Below are 27,689 nucleotides of genomic sequence, written 5' to 3' on the forward strand. Positions count from 1 at the left end.
AGGAAGCCCCGTCAGTCAAGAGACACAGGCTGCCCTCAGCCACACCCTACAGTTACCTTGGGTGGAAACAGGAGGAAGCAGGCTCTGGCTTCCGGGGAGCAGCTGCCTCCCAAAGCCAGTTCTCCTGTCCTCGGGACGAGGAGAGCAGAAAAGCATCCTGGATGTGCAGCCCCAAAGAAAACGTAGTGGTTACGGCACAATTGGGAGCTCCAAGCTCCAGACCGCCCCACTGCCTCTAATTTTGCCTGTGGTCACAGTATGTTAATTAGTTTTCACGGGTAAATTCAGACCTGATGCGATCCTGGCACCGGCTGCTCTGACAGTGGAAGCAGTGGCTAGTGTCTGCAGCTGTTTCAGGCCACATCGTGCCAAAAATTATTTCAAGTACAAAAATAAGACTGATAAAATAGGCACTTCCTTTCATGACTGAATTCCTAGAAACAGCATATTGTCTAGGTGAGGTAGCTCCAGGATTAAAAATCTGGTTCAGAAGTTTACTTCCGAGCTACAGGAGGCTAAATGGGAATTACACACAAAGCTGGAGACAGTCCAGAGAATACATCCTGGGTAACAGGGAAGCAACTTTCTTTACATAGCAGCTTTTGGGTTAAGGGAGTGCTCGGCTTGAGTGACTGTGGCCCATGCCTCCTGGCCAACAGGAAGAGAGGTTCCCATCTCAGAGTGCAGGGGCATGGTGCTTGGAGTCAGAGGACCTGGGCTTGAGTCTGGGCTCTGTCACTTGTTAATTCGTTTGTGACCTGGGGCAGATCAGATTTGTGAACCTTGTCCTATGCATCCTGGAATGGAGATCACCCCCCAGTTACCTCCCAGAGCTGTTGGGAGGAGTAAATAAAAATGCACATAGGAAAAATCTTTGCAAAGTCTGTGCAAAGTAGAAAATGTTTTAAAATTCTAAAGCGCTTTCTTTAATCCCCTGTACAAACAACCTCCATCCATTTGGCCTTCACAGAACCCGTTTGCTGGCTTCTGCTCATCTATAAAAGGATTCGTGCCCTCATAGCCTTGAAGACCCACCTGCGGCCGTAGAGTCTCCAGATGGCTGTTTTCTGTGCGATGCTGATGTCGATGAGCTCTGACAAGCTGTGTTTCCAGTGCAGGAGGTCGGAGTCCTTTAGTGCATCCATAAGTTTGTTTGCGGTCTTCCCAGCAAAAGCTCTCTGCTGAACTAGGGACTGTATTCCCAGAGAGGCGAGGTACTAAGGGGACAGACATACGCACGACTCATGATAGAGATTACGTGACAAAATTTTGTTTTGCTCTTCAGAAATTTGGCATATTTCATTTCAGCACATGCACAATGATAGCACTATTTAAAAAGAAAGTACCTGTAAGCCTGACCCTGACCCGTATGCGATATGTTCCTGAAAAACTGGGGATGGAAGAGAGGGTAATAGTACAATGGGAAGAGCCAGGGCTTTGAAATTAAATGGATTTGGACTTAAGCACTGCCTCTGCCATTTACCATGTGACCTGGGGCCAGTCACTTAGCTTCTTAGACAAGCCCATCTGTAAAATGGGCATCACACCCATCATAAAGAATTATTTTAAGGATTAAAATTAAATAGTATATATCAAACAGTGCTGGGCACATTATGTGGTAGGAGATTAAGAAAGGCTGCCTATTATGAGCATAATTATCTTTTCATTAACTTCTGGTATAATTTTCAAGGATGAAAGCTCAACCAAAAAAAGTCCACTTAAATCGGTAACAAAAATTATGCTTAAGAAGTCTATCATTTATTTTTTAATTTATTTTAGACAGAATAAGGTTCTTTGAGCAATAGTAATCTAGATTCTAACAGTCATTACTATTTTCATGTGTAGAGACTATGCCCCTTCAATGCCCCTCAGTATTTGTCATCGAGGAATATAATTCAGGTCCTTCCCTGTTACTCAAAATGAGAAAGGACAAATCTGCTTGTCAGGTTTACTGGTTCCTGGCTTTGTTTATTATTTCAAATAAGGATCAGCAAACTTGTTCTGTAAAGGGCCAGATAGTAAATAATTTAGGTTTTGCAGGCCACAGTTGGTCTATGTCGCATATTCTTCTTTGTTTTTTTTCCCCAACTATTTAAAAATGTAAAACCCATTCTTAGCTTGAGGGCCATACATAAGCAGGCAGTGAGCCAGATCTGGCCCATGGGCTGTAGAGTTTGCCAATCCCTGGTTTAAAAATAAGCCCTCCCTAAAAATTTTCTAAATAAATATGTGTAAGTTAGTGTTGATAATAAACTAAACAAAGATCCCATCAAGTTGATAAATGGAACTTTCACAGATGTTATTAGGATAAAGGGAGCAGAGAGAAACCCATCAAGAGAATTTAGTGGTTTAATAATTAAGGTCACATGAAACTACCAAGAATAAAACCATACCATTTGTTTAAACAATCTCACAGAAAGATGAGCCTTACCGGTAACCCAAAATGTACAGCTTTCTTCACAGAATGTTCTAGAAGAACATAGCTATCAGATCTCTTCTGTCCCAGCACATAAAGCCAGCTCTGGCAAGAGAAGTCATCAAAATGTATCATAACAATAATAATGGCTAATGTTCTGTTGAAAGCATCAGCATGGTTGTAAGAACAAATTAACAACAGACAAGATAAACCCTCTAAAATACACTTTCACAAATTATAAACCTAAATGAAACCCATCAAACACATTAAAACCATCAGACTGAAATAATCAAGCCATTTATCTTCTTCACCTCTGAGAGCAGTGAGTGGCAAATGTTCCAGGAAAAAAAGCATGAAGCCCCCATATGGCCTGTAACTGAGAAAGTGAAATTCTCAGGTGGTTGCTGAAGTCTGTGTTCTACTTGTGCTTGGTGATGATGCTTTGACAGGACCAGGTCTTACCCAGTTACCAGTATTGCAAACACCTTTGTTAATGCCAACACTTGATGCAGCAGTTTTGCATGGCAAGCTGCATTAAAACTTGTAGACAAGAAATGCCTCCAAAGTAAAATGGACATCAAGAATTAAGAAATATTAATAAACATGGGTTGCCTTTCCTGAATTTCCCTGACCACCTAACTAGTTTCCCATCACTGCTGAGGACCTCCCAATTCAAACGGGACCTTTCGAAGGCCAACTCAACCCAAGGGCAGAACTTCCAAGACAGGAAGGTGGCCTCACCAAGCAATGCTGGAGACACACATGATCGTTGGACTCCTGGGCAATCCTAATCGCCTCCTGCAGGGCAAGCTCTGCCTGTTGACTAATGACAGACTGAACATTAATAACTCATTAACAACCACAAACATGTACAAGCAACAGTAACAGGAAGTCATCTGTACGGTAATTCACCAGCGTGCAGGCCTCTGGGTTGGAAGTTGAAACCATGGGCTTATTCCCCCAGAGGCACTCCCCTCCCCCAGCAGTAAGAAACAGTAACAGTGGAGATACAGAACACGTCCCTTCTAAGGTGGACTTCTACTAAAACGGACATGAAAGAATGGCTTTTCTTCATCCCAGCTCCTAAGATTTTTTTTTTAGTTGTCTACTGCTGAGTGGAGGGACAAGGAGAGGATGTAAGATTTTACTTTCCACTGCCTTCGCTTCTGCATCATTTGAAAATTTTTTTTAACTATGGGATCTGATACTTCTATAATTTTTTCAATACTAGTTTTTAAAAGTATTTTGAGGATTTTCCCTTCTGAGATGTCTTCTTTCTGCTCATGTGGTTCCCCTCCCTCCGGGACGTGTCCCCCAACCTCGCAACTTCTGTGGAAACTCAGCCAACTGTTCCTGGCCCCACTGGGCCTTCGCTTCTGAAAAAGCCCACAGAAATGCTACCTGCTTGCGGTGCTTAATTAAATACTACTGTGCACCACCCTCTATTTATTTAATCTGTGTTAGTTTTATTTCTTCAACCTGCAGAGGGCACAGAAGTTCTATAAATACTGGATCACTGAGGATCTCAAAAAAGAATGAGGAATTCTATGGGTAGCACTTACATAGGGAAAAATTTATGTCAAATTTTCTATCAACACGAGCAATAGCCTCACACAATCAATTAACAGCTGAATTCTTCCTCAATAATTACCTGTTTGAATAAAGAAACCAGATACATTTTTACCTATTTTACATTTCTTTTAAATCCCTTTTAACGCTGAGAGGCACCAGAATATAAGCTATTTGAAAGCAGGAAGCATATCTTTACACACAGGCCCTCAATAAATATCAGTTTATTTAATTTTGTTGAACATCTGATGACCAAACAAATAATGTTACATTTAGAAAAAAGGCTTTTGGGAGAACTGTATAGATAGTATGCTAAAACAGGACTAAAGAAAGACTATTTTTCTCAGGTAGGAAGAAAAGGTAGATTACCAACACAGAAACTTCAAAGTTTCTGGCAAATCCTTAAAGAACCTATGGTTTTCCATTGCTGCTAATCAGAAAAGCCTCTGATAAAAATTTTCAGTAAAAGAGCAAGAGGCAAACTGGTTGTAAGGTCTGAAATGCACTGGCTGTCTACCGTTCGCAAAATGCCAGAGCAGAAAGATCTGTAGCCTCTAAACAACAGCTTCCTATGTCATTCAGTGTAAAAGCCAAAGTCCTTACTTGGGCCTACAGGACCCTACACTCTCTGACCCCTGCCACCTCTACAACCTCGTCCTCCTCTATCCCCCCTTACTACAGCACTCTAACCACACTACTTGCTCCTCCTCAAACATGCCAAGTAACATGCCTCAGGGCCTTTGAACTTGCTGTTCTAGCTAATAAGGACACTCTTTCTTCAGATAATGCACAGATTACTCACTCCCTCAATTCCTTTAAATCTCTATTCAAATATTAAGTTAATAGAGGTAAGGGAGGGCCGAGTTGCTACCTTACTATTTAAACAGAAATTGACAAATTGACAAATAAGTGATTTGTGTGTATATCTGGAAGAAGAGTGCTACTTATGAAAACAACAGTACTCCCCATCATCACTCTCTGATCTCTTATCCTGACCTATCACTACCTGATTCATTATAATTATGTTTAGTGCTCTTTATTATTTATCTCCCCCACTGTAAGCTCCATGAGAACAGGGGTATTTTTTTTCCTCTTTTTTTTCACTCCTGATCCCCAGCACCTAGAACAGTGCCTAGTACATAGTAGATGCTCAATAAGCAACTACAAAGATTTTCAAGAAATCTCCACAATCCTATTAGCTAAGTGAGAAAGATTTATACAAGCCCATAGCTCCAGGACTAAAAATAAAGAAGCCTGGAGTTGAGTAAATCAGATATTAATTAGTAATTAATTCCATACAGTTAGCTGCCTATCCACTGATAATATGTAAATATAGAGAAATTCATCAACAGATTAATTACTTGTATCTAGCAGACTGCATACAAATTTCCAAACCCCAGGGCAAGTTGTGTGTAACACAGAGATAGGTTACTGGCAAATATTACAAATGGTGCTGCTATTTATTATGAGTACATAAAACATGAAAGACCCTGATCAAAGAGGTTATTAAAGCTGGGCAGAAAAAAAGAAGTTGACTCTTAAAAGATAATATGGAATCTCACAAAATCATGAAGTTCAGAGTAGCCTTAAACATTTTTTGGTTCAAGTATCAATCTGACACTTGGATTGCCTTAATGTCACCCTTGCTGCACACATGAGCACTCTGCTGACACCTTTCTCAGAGGGTTCCATACAAGGAAACCTCCTCCTTATAAGGAGCAAAAATGTTTTGCCCTTTAACTTGCACTTACCAGCTCCCTATCTTCTCTAGTAGTCACACCCTCGATCAATCTAAGCCCTTTTCACATGACCTTCACTACAGGAAGATGTCAAACACATGCTTGGCTAAATCATTTCTTTTCCAGGCTAAACATTCTCACATCCTTCCCACACTATTTATACGACATGGCTTTGAATGCCTCCAGTGAGACTGTCCCCCCCACAAGCTCCAGCTTGTCTATGTCCCTTTTAAAATGTGACAACCAGAAGTTAATAGAATTTCCTGGTTGTTGCCTGGGCCATAGAGCAAGGGGTAGAAGTCTCAATTCTTGAACTTGGAACACTATACTTCCATTAACACACTCTAGTCTCTATTCAAAGATGCCTGTGGCAGAAACCATATTTTTCTTAAATGGGAAAAAGCCACAGGGGAGGCAGAGAGACTCTTTCAATTAGTAATTTCCTACCTTTTCACCATTATTCACATTATTTCATTATTTCCAAAATAGCCTCCATATTTTGAAAGTTTTTATCTTAACTCTTTACTAAATAATAACTGATCAATTTCCTATTTTCATTTATTAAAATCACAGGCATATCTTAGCAATGGCATAAGTCATTGTCACACACTGAGCTGCCTGAATTCCAACCAAAAGCACAAACGTGACGTTCGGTAAGCCACGCAGTCTTTTATGCAGTAAAGATACAACTTCCTTTTGGCTTTTTGAAATACTGAAAATAACTTTTACATCCCCATTATTACCTCTGAAAAATCCTGTTGGGAATCTCTGGCCTAATGACCTAATTTCCTTTTAATTCAGTGGCCGTTATTCTTAGAAGTAAAGAAAGAAAGAGGCCGTGTACTTGGATGGTAATGCTAAATAGTGACACCAGGGGGCAGACTCTTTAGGCAGAAGGTTTTCGTTAACTTCTGTTCACTGCAAAAACCTTCCTTCTTTAGAAGTTATTGACAATTCCAGGTTGAACAGGCTCTTTCTTTTCTCCTTTTCCTTCTTCTTCTTTTTTTTAATACAGCATATTAAAAAGAAAATACATCTCAATTAACATTTGAGAGATAATTTCTTCAATTTCCGCATGAACAAAAGTCTACAAACTTACTAGTGACCAAAGCGGCAGTGCAGGGCAGCCAGGTTCAGAGCAGCGTATCTCAAGCTCCGGCCATAGCCCTCTTCCCCATTACTTTTGCTTTCGGCTCCAGTAAGAATCAGGCGGTCAAAATAATGAAGGAGGCTGTGTGTTGAACTGAAAACATCTTGGACCCGGAGGTTGTTTAAGTAGCTGAGGTAGTGCTAAAACAAGAAACAATCAACATATTTTAAATGCTCTGCTTCCTCTTGTGTAATATTAATTCAGAGAGGTCCACTGGCTGCAAACACCTGTGTATCCCCTACCATTTTAACAAGATGGTCACAGTTTAGCTTAATCTTTTCTCCACAGGCAGGATTAAATAGGCTTAAGGTACATTAGCTGGTTTGGGTACACTTTCCCCCCAGAAGGTGTACCCAAACGAAAAAAGGGAATTCCATTAGAATTTGTGTCAGAGTTTTATCCTAAATATTCATCCACTATGCCACTGGTTATATTAGGATCCATGGGTGATACGTGAGGATGGAGGGGGAATCACCTAGCTCAGGCATTAAGGAACAGTGTGAGTACAAAACTAAAGATCTTAAAACTTGAATTCAGAGCTTCCCTGGTGGCGCAGTGGTTAAGAATCCGCCTCCCAATGCAGGGGACACGGGTTCAAGCCCTGGCCCGGGAGGATCCCACATGCCACAGAGCAACTAAGCCCATGCACCACAACTACTGAGCCTGCGCTCTAGAGCCCACGAGCCACAACTACTGAGCCTGCATGCCGCAACTAATGAAGCCCACGCATCTAGAGCCCGTGCTCTGCAACAAGAGAAGCCACCACAATGAGAAGTCCACGCACCACAACAAAGAGTAGCCCCCGCTCGCAGCAACTAGAGAAAGAAATCCCCCCGGGCCAGTAGGGGTAGAGGTGGGAGGGAAAGCTTTGCAACCTAGGCTGAGTCCTTTACGTGCCAACAACATGATTTCTTTCCAAGAACTTGTGTCATTCAGCCAATCCTCATTTGCACGACTACTCAATAGGAAGAACAGTCTTGTCCCTGCTTTCCAACTTAGCAACAAATTCTGGAAAAGACTCACCGCTTCAGCAAAATCAGGATTAAATTTCAACAAGTTGTTCAACTCTTTCTGCAAGGAAGCTGGAGTGAGGGCTTTAGTCTCATCATTCTTTAACAAAGAAGCCTGAAATTTAAAAATGACAACTCAGTAGAAAGAAATGGCCAATAAACATATGGACATGTATACTAAATAGCATCATCTAGTTACTTTTTTTTCTGCACCTACACTCTCCTCTTGACCATGCAGAACACTGTTTCCTCTTCCTGGAATTCTAAGCTTCCCAACAACCCATCCACATAGTCTTCCATGCAAACTCCTGCTCAGTCTTCAGGGCCCAGTTTAGATTTCAGCCACCTGCTTCTATCACCTTCTAAACTAGATAAAGTCCTGTAAGTACCGACATGCTCCCACAAGCGCCCTGCACTAACCCTTCCTGCAGTACTTATCAAATTATACTAAAAGTACCAGCTGACCCCACCCCCAGACTGTAAGTGCCTTTAAGGCAGGAAGTATGTATCTCCAGCCTGGCAAAGGGAGATGCACACTTGCCCTACTCCTGGTTATCTGTTTCATATGGATGGTACCAGCAATGATTACATAAAATATGTAGAAAATGACTTCTAAATTAATGATTAGTACTTAACTGGGTTATGGACTCTTCAATTTTAGCTAGACAAATTTTTCTTTATGAATAATAATTTCTAATCATATTTGAATTCATTATATCATTATAGAAGATTCCAAAAATATGGAAAAGCATACAGAAGAAAACAAAAATCATCTGTAATCCTTCCACCCAGAAATAACACTATTTTTTTGTCAGTGTATCTCATTCCAGTCTTTTTCCTGTGTGTGTGTGTGTGTGTGTGTGTGTGTGTGTGTGTGTATGTATGTGTTTATACATATATATATGCATACTTTTTTAACAAAGTTAGAATACATCATTTTATTACCTGCTTTTTTCATGTAATAATATATTATAAATTTGTCTCATCATCAAATGGGCTTTGAAACTACAATTTTTTAAGCAAAAGTATTAACCCTTTGTCATACGTATTGCAACTTTTTTTCCCGTTTTGTTGTTTGAGTTTTAATTTTGTTAGAACATGTACTGACATGTAGATGTTTTTCATTTTTATGCTGAAAAATCAAATGATCTCCTACGTGTTTTCTTCCACAGCTTTTCTGTTTAGAAAGTCCTTCCCCACCCACAGATCAGTTAAAAGTTAATATGTAACATTCACAGAGGGATGGACAGGATGAAAAGGCAGAGGGCTATGTACCAGATGAAGGAACAAGATAAAACCCCAGGAAAACAACTAACTGAAGTAGAGATAGGCAACCTTCCAGAAAAAGAATTCAGAATAATGATAGTGAAGAAGATCCAGGACCTCGGAAAAGGAATGGAGGCAAAGATCGAGAAGATGCAGGAAGTGTTTAACAAAGATCTAGAAGAATTAAAGAACAAACAAACAGAGATGAACACACAATAACTGAAATGAAAAAGACACTAGAAGGAATCAATAGCAGAATAACTGAGGCAGAAAAACGGATAAGTGACCTGGAAGACAGAATGGTGGAATTCACTGCTGTGGAACAGAATAAAGAAAGAAAAAATGAGAAGAAATGAAGACAGCCTAAGGGACCTCTGGGACAACATTAAACACAACAACATTCTCATTATAGGGGTCCCAGAAGGAGAAGAGAGAGAGAAAGGACCCAAGAAAATATGTGAAGAGATTATAGTTGAAAATTTCCCTAACATGGGAAAGGAAATAGCCACCCAAGTCCAGGAAGTGCAGAAAGTTCCACACAGCATAAACCCAAGGAGAAACACACCAAGACACGTATTAATCAAATTGGCAAAAATTAAAGACAAAGAAAAATTATTGAAAGCAGCAAGGGAAAAACAACAAATAACATACAAGGGAACTCCCATAAGGTTAACAGCTGATTTCTCAGCAGAAACTCTACAAGCCAGAAGGGAGTAGCATGACATACTTAAAGTGATGAAAGGGAAGAACCTACAACCAAGATTACTCTACCCAGCAAGGATCTCATTCAGATTCGATGCAGAAATCAGAAGCTTTACAGATAAGGAAAAGCTAAGAGAATTCAGCACCACCAAACCAGCTCTACAACAAATGCTAAAGGAACTTCTCTAAGTGGGAAACACAAGAGAAGAAAAGGACCTACAAAAACAAACCCAAAACAATTTAAAAAATGGTAATAGGAACATACATATTAATAACTACCTTAAATGTGAATGGATTAAATGCTCCAACTAAAAGACACAGGCTTGCTGAATGGATACAAAAACAAGACCCATATATATGCTGTCTACAAGAGACCCACTTCAGACCTAGGGACACATACAGACTGAAAGTGAGGGGATGGAAAAAGATATTCCATGCAAATGGAAATCAAAAGAAAGCTGGAGTAGCAATCCTCATATCAGATAAAATAGACTTTAAAATAAAGAATGTTACAAGAGACAAGGAAGGAGACACTACATAATGATCAAGGGATCAATCCAAGAAGAAGATATAACAATTATAAATATATATGCACCCAACATAAAAGCACCTCAATACATAAGGAAACTGCTAACAGCTATAAAAGAGGAAATCGACAGTAGCACAATAATAGTGGGGGATTTTAACACCTCACTTACACCAATGGACAGATCATCCAAACAGAAAATTAATAAGGAAACACAAGCTTTAAATGACACAATAGACCAGATAGATTTAATTGATATTTATAGGACATTCCATCCAAAAACAGCAGATTACACTTTCTTCTCAAGTACGCACGGAACATTCTCCAGGATGGATCACATCTTGGGTCACAAATCAAGCCTCGGTAAACTTAAGAAAATTGAAATCATATCAAGCATCTTTTCTGACCACAACGCTATGAGATTAGAAATGAATTACAGGGAAAAAAACGTAAAACACACTAACACATGGAGGCTAAACAATACATTACTAAATAACCAAGAGATCACTAAAGAAATCAAAAAACACCTAGAGACAAATGATAACGAAGACACGACAATCCAAAACCTATGGGATGCAGCAAAAGCAGTTCTAAGATGGAAGTTTATATTAATACAAGCTTACCTCAAGAAACAAGAAAAATCTCAAATAAGCAACCTAACCTTACACCTAAATGAACTAGAGAAAGAAACAAAACCCGAAGTTAGCAGAAGGAAAGAAATCATAAAGATCAGAGCAGAAATAAATGAAATAGAAACAAAGAAAACAATAGCAAAGATCAATAAAACTAAAAGCTGGTTCTTTGAGAAAATAAACAAAACTGATAAACCATTAGCCAGACTCATCAAGAAAAAGAGGGAGAGGACTCAAATCAATAAAATTAGAAATGAAAAAGGAGAAGTTACAACAGACGCCACAGAAATACAAAGCATCCTAAGAGACTACTACAAGCAACTCTATGCCAATAAAATGGACAACCTGGAAGAAATGGACAAATTCTTAAAAAGTATAACCTTCCAAGATGGAACCAGGAAGAAATAGAAAATATGAACAGACCAATCACAAGTAATGAAATTGAAACTGTGATTAAAAATCTTCCAACAAACAAAAGTCCAGGACCAGATGGCTTCACAGGTGAATTCTACCAAACATTTAGAGAAGAGCTAACACCCATCCTTCTCAAACTCTTCCAAAAATCTGCGGAGGAAGGAACACTCCCAAACACATTCTATGAGGCCACCATCACCCTGATACCAAAACCAGACAAAGGTACTACAGAAAAAGAAAATTACAGACCAATATCACTGATGAATATAGATGCAAAAATCCTCAACAAAATACTAGCAAACAGAATCCAACAACACACTAAAAAGATCATACACCATGATCAAGTGGGATTTATCCCAGAGATGCAAGGATTCTTCAATATACACAAATCAATCAATGTGATACACCATATTAACAAACTGAAGAATAAAAACCATATGATCATCTCAATAGATGCAGAAAAAACTTTTGACAAAATTCAACACCCATTTATGATAAAAACTCTCCAGAAAGTGGGCATAGAGAGAACCTACTTCAACATAATAAAGGCCATACATGACAAACCCACAGAGAACATCATTCTCAATTGTGAAAAACTGAAAGCATTTCCTCTAAGATCAGGAACAAGACAAGGATGTCCACTCTCACCACTATTATTCAACATAGATTTGGAAGTCCTAGCCACGGCAATCAGAGAAGAAAAAGAAAAAAAAGGAATACAAATTGGAAAAGAAGAAGTAAAACTGTCACTGTTTGCAGATGACATGATACTATACATAGAAAATCCTAAAGATGCCACCATAAAACTACTAGAGCTAATCAATGAATTTGGTAAAGTTGCAGGATACAAAATTAATGCACAAAAATCTCTTGCATTCCTATACACTAATGATGAAAAATCTGAAAGAGAAATTAAGGAAACACTCCCATTTACCACTGCAACAAAAAGAATAAAATACCTAGGAATAAACCTACCTAGGGAGACAAAAGACCTCTATGCAGAAAACTGTAAGACACTGATGAAAGAAATTAAAGACGATACCAACAGATGGAGAGATATACCATGTTCTTGGATTAGAAGAATCAATATTGTGAAAATGACTATACTACCCAAAGCAATCTACAGATTCAATGCAATCCCTATCAAATTACCAATGGCATTTTTTACGGAACTAGAACAAATAATCTTAAAATTTGTATGGAGACACAAAAGACCCCGAATAGCCAAAGCAGTCTTGAGGGAAAAAAACAGAGCTGGAGGAATCAGACTCCCTGACTTCAGACTATACTACAAAGCTACAGTAATCAAGAAAATATGGTACTAGCCCAAAAACAGAAATATAGATCAATGGAACAGGATAGAAAGCCCAGAGATAAACCCACGCACCTGTGGTCAACTAATCTAAGACAAAGGAGGCAAGGATATACAATGCAGAAAAGACAGTCTCTTCAATAAGTGGTGCTGGGAAAACTGGACAGCTACATGTACAAGAATGAAATTAGAACACTTCCTAACGCCATACAGAAAAATAAACTCAAAATGGATTAGAGACCTAAATGTAAGACTGGACACTATTAAACTCTTAGAGGAAAACATAGGAAGAACACTCTTTGACATAAATCACAGCAAGATCTTTTTGATCCACCTCCTAGATGGAAATAAAAACAAAAATAAACAAATGGACCTAATGAAACTTAAAAGCTTTTGCAAAGCAAAGGAAACTACAAACAAGACAAAAAGACAACCCTCAGAATGGGAGAAAATATTTGTGAACGAATCAACAGACAAAGGATTAATCTCCAAAATATATAAACAGCTCATGCAGCTCAACATTAAAAAAGCAAACAACCCAATCAAAAAATGGGCAGAAGACCTAAATAGACATTTCTCCAAAGAAGACATATAGATGGCTAAGAAGCACATGAAAAGTTTCTCAACATTACTAATTATTAGAGAAATGCAAATCAAAACTACAATGAGGTATCACCTCACACCAGTTAGAATGGGCATCATCAGAAAATCTACAGACAACAAATGCTGCAGAGGGTGTGGAGAAAAGGGAACCCTCTTGCACTGTTGGTGGGAATGTAAATTGATACAGCCACTATGGAGAACAGTATGGAGGTTCTTTAAAAAACTAAAAATAGAATTACCATATGATCCAGCAATCCCACTACTGGGCATATACCCAGAGAAAACCATAATTCAAAAAGACACATGCACCCCAATGTTCATTGCAGCACTATTTACAATAGCCAGGTCATGGAAGCAACCTAAATGCCCATGGACAGACGAGTGGATAAAGAAGATGTGGTACATATATACAATGGAATATTACTCAGCCATAAAACGGAACGAAACTGGGTCATTTGTAGAGACATGGATTATTCTAGAGACTGTCATACAGAGTGAAGTAAGTCAGAAAGAGAAAAACAAATATCGCATATTAACACATATATGTGGAACCTAGAAAAATGGTACAGATGAACCAGTTTGCAGGGCAGAAATTGAGACACAGATGTAGAGAACAAATGTATGGACACCAAGGGGGGAAAGCGGCGGAGTGGGAGGGGTGGTGTGATGAATTGGGAGATTGGGATTGACATGTATACACTTATGTGTATAAAATGGATGACTAATAAGAACCTGCTATATAAAAAAATAAATGAAATTCAAAAAGAAAGTTAATATGTAGTTCCTCCTGGTCTAATTATAACCTTAAATGTTTATAGTTAAGCCTTTAATCCACCTGTAAAGTACTGAGGTGCAAAGATGAGGTGAAGATCCAGGTCTATTTTCTCCTCTACAGTTAACCAAATGTCTAGATGAGTTTTTCAATCTGTTTAATATTCATCTGTAGGGGTGATTCTATCACCTGCATCTAGATCTAAACATTACATCTTTCTGCAGAAAGAAAATTAATAACAAAAATAGGGAAAACTAGAAAAGTAGAGCAAAAATCAAAATTCTATGCTGAAAATAACATGGGAGAAAAACATCCAGCTTATATTACCAAAAAAAAGGAAAAAGTATGGCTCAAAAACACCAGTAAGAAATGTCTGGGGTAAAAGTGTACCAATGCTTGCAACTTGAAATGTATCAAAAAATAAGATGAAATGGTGGCTATATGGGTAGATATATGATAAACGGAGCAAAATATTAATTGCAGGATCTAGACGATGGGTATATGGGTATTCACTATATAATGCTTTTCAATTTGTATTTCTGTTTGAAAATGTCCATGATAAAGTGTTGGGGAAAAGGGAAGTAGGTCTTCTAAATCACATTTTTGGGCTGTGTTAGTCACAGTTCATTAATAAATGAACATGCATTATGACCCTAACAGAGAAATAAAATCACACAGAAAATAGGAAGGGACACATAGCTACAACTGCATTGTTAGTGAAGAAAAAATGACCAAGAATAAGAATAATGCTGCTTCACTAATAAACCTACTCACATAACAAACATATGTCATGACATATAATGTCACAGGATTAAAAAAAAATTCATGACCAATTACAGAACATACCTGTTGAGAAAGAAAAAATTCTGCTTGTTTTTGGGACAGAGGCCCACTGCAAGATACCTCCTCTTCTCTGGAAAAAAACAAAACAAAAATAATAATGAATTACACAATACTGAAAATGATAATGCTTTACAAAGTCAAATAGATTCTTCATCAGAAAAGTTTAAAAACTTTTAAAATTAATTCTCTCTTCTCAGGAATAGAAAAGACATGCTTAAAAAGTGATGTTGAATGACCTGCCGAAGTTCACATGATATAATTATGGACAGATGTAGACCTCAACTGTAGATAGCCTCCAGCATGATCTTTCTAAAATGCAAGTCTATCGTCCCTGATTTAAAGCGCTCCTGTGGTATCTCATCACCTTCCAGAATAAAGTCTGCCCTGCTTAGCAGGGCAGGTGCAATGCTTCCTGAGTGCTCCTACCTCTCTCCTCTGCCTTCTCTTTCTCACCCACACCCCAGCCCTGATGAACTCCTTACAATTTCCTATCATGCCAAGATGTCCCCCTGCTTCCTCAACCTGCAGGGCCCATTTTCCATCCACTGTTGCACTGTTGTACCATCCGTCATTCAAGAATACCTCAAGTGTCATATCCTCCAAGAATCTCTGCTGACATCTCTCATTTGAGCTCCCACTGTCTCCCAGAGATAGGGATCACTGCATCTAGCACTGCCACACTGGCTGTTCTTACTTATATTTGTATATGAACACCCAGTCCCGCAGGCACACAATGGGCACTCAGAGTTTGAGAAATGAATGAATAAAAAGTCTCTAACTCCTCGCTACACATATAAGATGGTGCTGTATTCCACAACAAGAAAAAGAGGTGTTATCTAAGAAATAACCATTTGCCTGGAAGTTTAGATCACACAGAACCAACAAATAAGAAATATACTGATAAAAATCTAGACTTGAGAAATCTATACATGCACAAACAGTCTTATTTTTGAGAGCAAAGTATGAATAATACCCTTTTGCCACATGACTCTGAATAAATGGCTTCTCTATACAGGATTACAATAAGTAGAAAAATCAATATTTACTCATCAATAATATTTTTATAAGCACTCTGTGTCTAATACAGCAGTTCTCAAACTGTTTCATGCAAACAATATGTAAACAGGTATTCCAAAAGAAAACAAAATGCTGCTGAGGTTAAATCACTTGGGGAAAGCTGTACACCCTCTCTTCCCTGGGAGATTCATGATACACATTAGAGAAATCCAACAGAGAGACACTTTATTCACTTTTGTTTAATGTACCATTTACCAAACTCATTTGAATGAAGAATCCTTTCCTCACATCTCTCAAGAAGCACTGGTGTTCCACAGAAAACACTTTGGGAAGAGCTGCTCTGATATTCTCTTGGTTACGTTTCTGATACAAAGCAGCAAGCATATCAGATTCTACAGGTATCGGAGCTGCCAAGGACCAGCCCTGACCAGCATAACAAAGATCAGCGAAACAACAGTGACCTGGAGGGAAATGGAAAGAAAATTCACAGGCCAAGTTCTCAAATGGAAAACAGCTAAATGTCTGGGCAATAAGAAGCCCTTTTCTCTTAACATACCCTTCAAAGAAAGTAAGCCCAAGGCTTGAAATAAATATGACTGTACACAAAAAGGCTAGAGACAGACAAGGATCTGAAAGAAATGGGACACACCACTCCCGGTCCCACCCTCCTCTAAGGTCCATGATGCTCACTGTTACCAAATGCTTTATTTACTTAAACCCTTCCCCCAAAAAAGACTTGAGGTAGCTTATAACACAGGACACAAGAACAATAAGGTTAATAAGACAGAAAGAGAAAACCAGAATCACATAAAACGAAATTGCTACAAATTAAGGCAAACACATTTGCTATAAATGAAGATCAAGCTTGGCTCTGGCTTCTATGGTGGCAACAGTGGCCAACGTGAACAAGCTTGGAAACAGCAAGTAAAAATACCATGGCCCAAACCATCCTTTTACTGATTCCTTCTTTGCCTCCTCAGGACCTCAAACACATGCCGAGAAAGTAACTCTTAAAAAGCCACAAAGGGGGACTTCCCTGGTGGTCCAGTGGCTAAGATTCCATGCTCCCAACGCAGGGGGCCCAGGTTCGATCCCTGGTCAGGGAGCTAAACCCCGCATGCCGCAACTAAAAGCCTCGCATGCCACAACTAAAGGTCCTGCACGTGGCAACAAAGATCCTGAGGGCCACAACTAAGACCCAACACAGCCAAATAAATAAATTAAAAAAAAAAAAAGCCACAAATGTATTCAATTTAGGAAGGGGGTTACTCCTTTAGGAAAAGGACTCAAGTATACCTTGTTTATGAATCCCATTACCAGTTGAGACAGAACTTTAAACTTACAAGTGCTATACATCAAAGGCATTTAACCTGGGTCCACGGATGGGCTTTAGGAGCCCATGAACCTTGTAAAACTGCAAAATATGCATTTTTAATGTGGGGATAGTACATGGCATTCATCAGATTCTCAAAAGGACTCTGGAAACTCCTTTAAAGGGCTCAAATCACCCACTATAACTGAAATTTTAAAAATATAACATAGGATTAAACAATCAACAAACTGGGGCGTTTATGTACTTGCAATGCATAAAACACAAGTCTAGGTCCCCCAAGAAAATGTCTTAATGGGCTTACAGTCTTGGTGAAGGTTAAGACCAGCGCATGTGAAAAGATGGCAATAAACAATAAATACCAAGAATTAATATGATCTCTGCACTTAGAAGAGGGAGAAATCACTCCAGCTGAAGTGGTGAGGACCCTGAAAGTTGGCAAGGAGTGAAGAAATGACAAGGAAGGAAGAAGGCATTCCAGGAAAGGAAACCAAAAGATGCAGAATGGGAAAATGTCTGGCCTGTCAGAGGGATACAAGCACACCTGGCTGGCTGGGGTAAAGGATCCAAGTTGAGGAACAGAAATTAAAGGTCAGAAAGGTCAACTGTGGAAGGCCTCAAATACCAGGCTGGGAGACTTTGTGAATCTCTGGAGACTTCTGAGCAGGGTGATGACAAGACAAAAGCGGGGGAGGGGAAGGACTGACATTGGGAACAGTTACTAAACACCCAGGAGGCCATGAGGACCTGAACCCTTCTGAGGTGTGTGACCGGAGAGGTCATCCAACCCCTCCTCCCGACTTGTGTGCTCAGGCCACACTGTCCTCCGTCTGTCCCTCCAATATGTCAGCTTGTCCTGTCTTGGGCTGTGAGTCTGCATGTGCTCTGGCAAGTCTTCTCAGGGCTGGCTCCTTCGTCACCTAGCTCCCAGTCTTAAAGGGCCCTTCCCTGATAGCACCCCACAGTTCTTCTGTATCCCTGTGTCCCAGTCATTCCTTTCCTGCACTGACACTCTCTGAAATTACATTAGTTGTTAATTTAGTTACCTCTCGATTACCTGACCCTCCCACCTAACTCCATGAGGACGGGGACTTTCTCCTCTGCGCTGACAGCATAGCAGCTAGCATAGTGCTTGGCACACCAGAACCACTGAATAAGTATGTGCTGAATAAATTAATGAATTTGGGAGATTTATATTAAATCACTGGCAAGTGAAGAAATGCCAGAGAACTTCTACTTTTGTTAGGTCTTTTTAGAAGCACAGAGAAGATGTAGCTCCAGCAGCTTGCAGACTAGTAGCCTCCGCTACAAACTCACAAGGTGTGACCCTGTAAGCCCCCCTCTCTTGTTGCAGGAAACAAATGCTGCCCTGTAGCAACAACGAGTAAATGAAAAGCTGAAGCTAAGTGTCAGTCTGTACTTTCTTCTGTAATTGGATTTTTTAAAAATACCTGATAAACATTCGTTCACTGAATATTCCCTCCCTTCTAAATTAACAGGTGGGTCCCCCTTTTTCAAACAGTGGTTATTTCATTGTAGGATGGGAGATTTGCAAGCTAGTCAATGTTACTCTGGGCTTTCTAATTTTAATACAAATTTCTAGGGCAAGAAAAATAATTTCCCTGAAGAAAGCAAGACCTAAAAACATTCCAATAACTAAGAAAGGAAGGGAGGGAGGGAGGGAAGGCAGAAAGAAAGGAAGGAGGAAAATGAAAGGGCTAAAGTGAGAAGCCTCTCATAATGCAATAAAACACTAGAAAAGAGCACAAAAAGAAAAAAATGAAATTTTCCTTTTTAAAAGAATCAAGAAATGTATGTAAATATACATTATGAAATTTTAAAAATCCTATAACAAGTCAAAATCATTTCTTTTTGGACAAAGAATTATAATACTTAAGTAGAATAATATTTAAATAATACATTTCTTCTATTTCAGTGATGAAATTCAGTTTACTAAATGCACACTATTTTCTGAAACCATACACCTTAACAGTATACACACTATTATTACACACAAATGAATTCTTAGATTATAATAAAAACAAAACGATGCAGTTAGACCTAATTAAATCAGATTAATTTAGGAGAAAGTCAAACCTAAATAAGAAAAGTTTGAATTTTAACATTTCTGAAGAACTGACATTCTGCTACTTTAAGCATATAAAGCAGCTAGGACAAAGATTACATTGTTTCCTGGAACCCTTCCTCAGGGGAATTAAAAGAGAAATTAGAGAAGAAGAATAGTGAATATTTGTCAAATATTTAAAGGCACAGTTGTGAACACTTCATATAGATTTATCATTTAATTCTCAAAATAACCTTCTGAGGAGGTGACATGAGCCCCATTTTGCAGATGAGAAAACTGAGGTACAGAGAGGGTGACTTGCCCAAGGTCTTAAGGGAATAAGTGGAGGAGCCAGAATTCAAATCCAGGGGTCTGACTCCAGGGCCAGACTCAACCCTACAAGGTTCTGCCTTTCCACTAGATGAGAAGCCTCTTTGAGCAACTCTGAGTTTTTGGAAGTACTTACTGGTACTACAATCTTCTTGCTCCCAGAGTGTGCTGAACAAATCACATAATTGTACAAAGGCCACTCATAGGAACTGCAGGGAAATATTCTCTGGCTACACACATAGACCTCCCCCAGCCCCCAAGGGGGTTAGCCAGCCTACATAGGGCAGGTGGGGCTTACTTCTCTCAGAGCTCTGAACACATTGTTACTTGTAGTGATCTGTTTGGGTGCCAGTCTTCCTCACCAAACTGTGGGCTCCCTGAGATCAGGAAATACAAAACACACACACACACACACACACACACACACACACACACACACACACTTTATGTGCTTTTCCCTCCAAATATAAGTAGTCTATTTGGGAGGTGATCCCAGGTAACAGCTGGGAAGAGGGGACGTGAGACAGTGAAGGGAAGTCAATACAAAGTGTTTTATGGGGCCAGTTACCAGTGTGGGCGATGAATGATGTGTTCTGATTCTCTGCATTCATTCATCCAACACATATTCACAGACATTACAAGCCAAGCACTGAGGAAAATGAGGTGAAATACAACAGAGAAGGGTCTTAGCTCTTGAAGGGGTGCAAAGACAAATACAAATGAGTCTAAGTAAATAAATGTAAAAAGTTACTTAGTGAGGAGAGCTATGGAAGAAATAAAGAAGTTGGAAGTATTTAGGATGAAGGTTACTTCAGACATGTGGTCAGGGAAGGCCTGTGTGAGGACACGGGAGCTCTGAACCGTGAAAGGGAGTGAACGGCGAAAGGGAGCGAGCGAGGTGAGAAGCCAGGGAGAGCCTGCGAGGCACCCTGAGGCAGACCTCGGCTTGGTATTGAAGAAACTGAAAGCAAGCCAGAGCAGACACACTCTGACAGTGAATGGAAAGTAAGGAGAAAGAGGTAGGGAAGATGACAGGGGCCAGATCATGCAAGTAATGAGGCCACAGTAGCTCAGATTTGTCTAAATTCCATGTATAGTCAAGGAGGGTTTGGGGCATAAGAACACGTGGTGTGATTTACATCATAATGGTTCTCTTGGATGCTACAGGAAAAACTGATAGTAAGGAGACAAGAGTGGAGGCAAGGAAAGCAGTCGGGAGGCTAGAGCAGTCATCCAGGAAAGAGATTCGGTGCTTAGACCACAGGGGAAGCAGTGGCGATGGACAGAAGTGAACTAATTCCAAACATACTGAGGAAGAAGGACTGGCTGCAGGGGTGAAGGAGGGGGAGGACACAGGGACATGCCTAGGCTTTGAGCTTAAACAACTAGGTGAGCAGTGGCACTACATCCCCAGGCTTAAACTTTAGGAGGCATTGAATAAATTTTCACTAAATTAATCAATTGTTAATTCACTGTGATATAATGAACACTACCGCTCAGGGTCCCAGCAGAAAACAAATGGCATATTCAAATGGGGTAATTTGAGAAGAGTTTAATAAAGGGCCAGTTACAAAAATAGGGGCAGGGGATGGATAAGCCATAGCAGGTAATAAAGCTCCCAGGGCTGGTAATAGTGGGGCACCTTCTGCACCGGGCCTGGGAAACCTCCCCAGTTACTAGACCCCTGAGGTATGCAGAGCAGGCCACCTGACAGAGGCTGTGACCCTACTGCCAGCCCACCGTGACCCCGAAGGAAGGGAGCCAGTGAATCAACACCTTGACCTCACTCTCCTTGACCCTCTGGATTTCCCACCAGTGCCTCTCAATCAGAAGTTAGAGGGCAAGGAGCTTACTGATGCAGCCCGTAAGGGTGAACTTCCTGGATCTGGAGGGACAAAAAGATGACAGCCAGCACATGAACTCTGGATGAATGAGTTCATCCAGAATGAGGATGAATGAGGATTTACTGCCCCATAATGATGCTATTTCACAGGAAAGGGATTCCCGCCAGAAAAACCCAACTTACCTTATAGATACATCAAGTTCTTCTTTTTCCATTTTTCTTTCGCTCTCCTCTCTGCTGGCCAGTTCCATATCAGCATCCTCCACCGTCTTTTTCTCACCATTCTGGAAGTACTGCTGAAGGGCAGTGTACAGTTTAAACACTTGACTGAAAGAAAGTTTACTGTAGGCCAAGATCATGTGACGCAGAAATAAACCTATGAAACAAGACAGAGAGGAGGTGAAGGCATTAACTTGAAATCCAGGCTACAAAAAGCTGATGACTATTTGTTGCAGTTCTTCCTCCAAAATAATGAAAAAAAAAAAGACACTTGCAGTTGCTGTTCCCCTCCGCATAGAATCTTCTTTCACCACCTTTTACGAAGCTGACTTTCTCTTTATATTAAAGGCTCAGTCCTCCCACCCGCACTCCACTCTTTATCCAGCCAATGTATCCTTCCGTGACTGTTACAACATCTGAAGTGATCCTATTTGTTTACTTTCTACTGTCTGCCTGCTCCTCTGCCCACAACCACAAGAAAGCAATCTCCATAAGAGGAAGTTTCCAGTCTCTCTTAAAGTCCAGAGCCTGGCACATGGAAGATCAATAAATAACTGATGGTAAATAACATAAAAACTACCAGGAAAAAAATGCCAGATGGATGGAGTATGACTATACTGCTAACAGCAAAGCGTCAAGAAACTTCATATATACCCTTGCCTTATAAACTATATCAGTAATCTACTCTTACTTACCTCTCTTCATAAAAGTTTAGTTGGTGGCCCTGACTCAGTTGTACAATGTGGACAAGTGAGCAGAGGACTGTGAGAAAGAGCTGAGGAACCCTAAAAGGCTCCACGACCAGGCTAATACTCTGACGACAGTAGACAAAACAGAAGATGCTTTTCCACAAGACAATTATTTAAACACAGGTCAAAATGGCAAGGCGATGAATACAAACAATAACATGTCCAACATCCCCACTGTGTGTGCTCAGATACAGCAGAGTAACGACAGATGTGATTTAGAGAGCAGTTCACTTCAGTGAAAATATTCTCTGCTCTCCTTAGAAGAACTTCATACCTACTACACTCGTTTTGTGAACCTCTGGTTCAGTTCCAGAAAAAGAATCTGAAAGGTCATCAAAAAATTGTTCCATATCCTTCAATTCGCCTTCAGCCATCAGTTTGATTCTGAACAAGAAAAATGAGGTGTGTATTTTAGGAAGGCCCTTCGAACATCTTCCCACATTTCATATTCCACAATCACCTAAATCTATTTTAAAAACAATTCAGAGATTCATATAAAATGGTGGAACACAAAACAAATTTGATAATCCAAAATGTCACTCCCATATTCTGAAAAGCATCATTGCTGATGTTTTCTTGATTATAAAACTTCTCAAAGTTATATATCAGCTAGTAAAAATGAAATTCTCTGCAACAGCTAAAAGGAGCAATGTAGATCTGTACAGAATAATAAATTTTTAAGCAGTATGTTTAATGCTGTCCATTTTTCAAAAAAAATTAAATACATGTACTTAAGAAAACAACCTAGAATAATAAAGTTTTTTTTTTAAGGAATTAATCACCATGTGCCCTCTTCTAATTTTTATCTACTTTGACATCTTTTCATATATACAGAAGAAAATGAAGCTTACCTGATCTGTACTGAATTTGCCAGCTGAGGACAAGATTCTTCAATTAACTTGTAAAGTTTAGACAGCGTAATATCTGGGCCCTGGGTAAAGGAGAGATAGAAAGGTTACAGAAAAATTTTAAAGAGCTGGAGATTGATAAACATCTGCAAACATGAATTCATTTATCAACCTCTCTGCTTTACAATCATTCCAAATATGAAATCTCAAATCAGGAAGAGAAAAGAACCTATCTGCATAAAACGCTAAAGTAATACTTCATATTTGCATAGCATTCTCTTTTAGTTGGAGGAATGACTTAAATGCAAAAAAAGCGTAGAATCTGTAGTCTGAGGTTCCTTCCTTCTCAGCGTTGCAATCATGGCAAAGTTGTAGCCTCCCTGAGCCCTAGTTTCCTTCATCAGTGAGATGGAGATAATAATAACCTCCCTTGTTTGTGGCAAAGATTAAGTAAAATAATTCAAATTGTTTCGTAACCTGGAGAACATTATACAAACACAGGGGTCCTATTTTCCATAAACATAATCTCATTTGATCCTCCCCAAAACACTGTAAGGTAGGCAGTCATACTATGTGTCCAAGTCCATAAAAGGTACCATTAGAGACAGAGAGTATGCAACCTCAGCTATCAAGAAGGTTACAACCTAGCTGAGGTTTAAAACTAAACACTGAATATTTGGGGAACAGTAAGTTCAGTAGGTCAATTTTAGATGTGGATAACACAGCAATCCCACTTCTGAGGCAAGTATCTTCCACGTGCGTTGTTTGAAATGAAGAAAAACTAAAAAGAACCTATAAGTCCATGAATAAAGAGTTCATTTTTAATTTACAAATTTTAATATTAATTAAAAGCATGAGTTAAATTATGTTTCTTTTCTTACTGTGGAAAACAATGCAGTCGTTAAAAAGAATGAAGTAGATCTACTCAAATGTGCTGACAAGAAAAGATCTCCAAGACTTGTTAAGTGAAAGGAATAAGCTGTAGAACAGAAGTAGCATTCATGTAAAAAAAAAAAAAAGGGGGAAATTAAATTAAAAGGATATATGTATATATACTTATAATCATATACAGATACACACAACAAAAGGTCTAGAAAGATCCATTCTGAACTGTTACTCAATAAATAGTTGAATGGGGCTTCCCTGGTGGAGCAGTGGTTAAGAATCCGCCTGCCAAGGCGGGAGACACGGGTTCGAGCCCTGGTCCGGGAAGATACCACATGCCACAGAGCAACTAAGCCCATGTGCCACAACTACTGAGCCCGCACGCCATAACTACTGAAGCCCGTGCTCCTAGAGCCCATGCTCCGCAACAAGAGAAGCCACTGCAATGAGAAGCCCGCGCACTGCAACAAAGAGTAGCCCCTGCTCGCCACAACCAGAGAAAGCCCATGGGCAGCAATGAAGACCCAATGCAGCCAAAAATAAATTAATAAATAAATTTTATAAATAAATAAATAGTTGAATGAAGGAACATTAACTGTGATAATCTCTGAGAAGGAACAGGATTAGAGGGCCTGCAGAAGAACCATAACCTTTCACTCCATCAATTTTAGCATCATTTAAAGTTTTTACAATGAATGTTCATGTATTAGTTGAGCAGTTAAAAATTAGTTAATTTTTAAAGCCGAACAATAAGCAAATAAGTAAAGGCTGGAATTTTGCTAGACGAATTCTATATACACATTGATTAAAACTACAGTCGGGGGAGTCCCCTGGTGGCCTAGTGGTTAGGATTCCGGGTGTTCACTGCTGTGGTCGGCTTCAATCCCTGGTCAGGGAGCTGAGATCCTGCAAGCCAGGCAGTGCAGCTCCGCCTCCCGTCCCCCGCCGCCAAAACAAAACAAAACAAAATAAACTACACGATAGTTAGCCAGGCAAAAAAACAGAAGGAGAATCCAAGACACAAAAAACAGCAAGAACAAAGGCAGAAAAACACATGAGCTAAGACACCAGAATTATTGTTTTGTTTCTTTTCTCTATCAAATTTTTTAGTATTATGACTTTTATTTGAATAATGGGGAAATGCACTTATAATAGTAATATAGATAGGACTGGGAGCTGCAAGTTATGGGGAACCCACTACTTTTATTTAACTAACTGGGCAAGCCACTTAACCTGTGTCCTCAGTACCCCTTCTCCCCCTGCCCCAAAAAAGGTGATGGATTAATAAAAGCCCTTTATAAACTATACAGTACTAGGCTTTGGGGATACAAGAGTGAACAAAAATAGGACAAAGTAATGCCCTCATGTAGGTTACAGTCTAGTAGGGGAGAGAGACATCACTCATATAATCACACAAATAAATGGAAAAGCCACAACTGATATAAGGGAAAGTGCATGCCCTATCCCTATGAGATTAAAATGAAAATAGCTAAAATTGACTGAGCATTTACCCTGTGCCATACACTGTAAAGTGTTCCCATGGATCTTCTAACTTAATACGGCCATCACATGACAGTTTCTATTATTGCTTTCATTTTACAGAGAGAAAGCAAAGACCCAAATAAGTTATGGAACTTGCCCAAGTCGCACAGCGGGTAAGTGGTGGAGCTACAACCTCAGTCTGCAAAATGAAATAAAACATGTAACGTGCTTAGTACACAGTAAGTGTTCAATCAATGTTGGCTGTTACTTTTATGTCATTGTTACCACTTATTACCGTCTTCTGGGGTACAGAGCCTGTAGCTGTGTCTCCAAAGATCAGGGCTACATGTAGCCTCATTCTACAGAAGACGGAGGATCTGAGAAAATAACTCTTCTCCCAGTCACTCAGCTAATAAATGCTGGAGCCAGATATAAACCTGCTCCCCAAAAATGAATGTAAAGTGACTGGTCCACTGTTAAGTACTCACTAAGTGTTAGCTGGTGGTATTAACTATATTTTTCGCGATCCTACACGGCAGAGAGAGTGTCCGATGAACCCCCGTGCCCCCAACCAAGGAGCTGTCCGGCACAGAGCAGGTGCTTAGTAAGGGTTTGCTGAATGAGCAGGAGCCCCTCACCTGCAGCAGCGGCAGGAGCAGCTGGTTGAGCCTCCGCCGCTCCATGAGGCTAACGGCGCCCTCGCCAGTGCGGCCCATCTCGTTCAGCAGCACCAGCACCGCGATTTTATACGGCGTCACCCAGTCCTTGATACCGAACACGTTGGCGTGCACCACCCCATTGGTCATCATGGGGTTGAAGTAGAGGCTCTCGTGGACGCTGGCCATGGCGCCCCAGGACTGCGTCCAGGAGCCTTGGTGCGCACCGCGCCCAGGTTCCCGCTCCGAGCACGCCACCAACCGCCCTAGGCCTCCGCCCGCCGGCGCCGTATCCCAGGAAACTGGCATCCTCCCGATGGCACGCCGTCGGCCAATCAGAGAAACCAGACCAGAGCACGAGGGAGAGCTACAGCCAATCAAAATGCCTAGAAGTACTGTGAAGGGTGGGGCAAAGGCGGTGCACCTAAAGACTGAGTCCCTACAGAAACTCTTGCAGAAGGAGAGCAGGTTCCCGGTCCACGTGGACTGGCACCGAGTGAAAGTGAGTCGAAGCTTTCGGGCAGGGTCTGAACAGCCAGGAGGGCTGCCCAGTTTGTTCGTTTAATTTGAAAATAATTAAAATTAAATTCAAAAATGATTGCGTTTAAAAGCAAAGAAGTTAGGGAATTCTTTGGTGGTCCAATGGTTAGGACTCTGCGCTTCCACTGCAGAGGCTCGGGTTCCATTCCTGGTCGGGGAACTAAGATCCCGCATGCCGCGTGGCACGGCCGTAAGTAAATAAATAAATAAATGTAATGGCAAGTCTGCCATTGAGAACAACAAAAAAAGCAACGAAGTTAAACTTGCACCTTTAAAATTTGTATTTTATTCATTATGCTAATTTTTAAATTCAAAGTTTGGAAGTTTCATTTAGCTCTTTTTTTAATGCGCCCTGACAAAACTTGTATATGCCAGAGGAAATAGGTAGGAGGATAACACAAAAATAACAGTGGTTATCAATTCTCTTATTCACCAGATATTTTGTTATCATCTAGTACGTGCTAGGTACTTAACTAGATGCTGGTAAAATAGTGATGAATGAGACACTAGTTCAGACAGACAAGCCATAAACAGGGACAACCACAGTAAGACTCCACACCCACTAGGATATCTGTAATAAAAAAGATGGACAATAACAAATGCTGGGGGCTTCCCTGGTGGCGCAGTGGTTGAGAGTCCGCCTGCCGATGCAGGGGACGCGGCTTCGTGCCCGGGTCCAGGAAGACCCCACATGCCGCAGAGCGGCTGGGCCCGTGAGCCATGGCCGCTGAGCCTGCGCGTCCGGAGCCTGTGCTCCGCAACGGAAGAGGC

At 40.2% G+C, this 27,689-nt stretch overlaps 1 protein-coding gene across 3 annotated transcripts in view; it reads right to left on the reverse strand.

Annotated features, from left to right (window-relative positions):
* Window positions 1-26,659, reverse strand: part of ANAPC5 (anaphase promoting complex subunit 5) — a 38,599-nt gene extending 11,940 nt beyond the window's left edge. Inside the window, exons 1-10 of one of the 3 annotated variants that reach the window (XR_003794263.1) lie at window positions 26,361-26,649; window positions 23,359-23,438; window positions 22,782-22,891; window positions 21,723-21,915; window positions 14,958-15,024; window positions 7,898-7,999; window positions 6,824-7,014; window positions 3,158-3,239; window positions 2,432-2,521; window positions 1,036-1,217 (exon numbers count right to left, since the gene is read on the reverse strand). Coding sequence is in view for 2 of the 3 variants with exons in the window: in XM_029226817.1 (XP_029082650.1) it covers window positions 1,036-1,217; window positions 2,432-2,521; window positions 3,158-3,239; window positions 6,824-7,014; window positions 7,898-7,999; window positions 14,958-15,024; window positions 21,723-21,915; window positions 22,782-22,891; window positions 23,359-23,438; window positions 26,361-26,567 (1,304 nt within the window). In the remaining variant the exon portion in view is untranslated. Of the gene's footprint in view, window positions 1-1,035; window positions 1,218-2,431; window positions 2,522-3,157; window positions 3,240-6,823; window positions 7,015-7,897; window positions 8,000-14,957; window positions 15,025-21,722; window positions 21,916-22,781; window positions 22,892-23,358; window positions 23,439-26,360 lie in introns of all 3 variants that reach the window. The other 2 variants (XM_029226817.1, XM_029226832.1) reach the window with 2 other exon arrangements.
* Window positions 26,660-27,689: the final 1,030 nt, after the last annotated feature.

Source organism: Monodon monoceros, unplaced genomic scaffold, assembly GCF_005190385.1.
Source record: "Monodon monoceros isolate NGI ecotype Baffin Bay Population unplaced genomic scaffold, NGI_Narwhal_1 Super_Scaffold_1, whole genome shotgun sequence".
NCBI lineage: Eukaryota > Metazoa > Chordata > Mammalia > Artiodactyla > Monodontidae > Monodon > Monodon monoceros.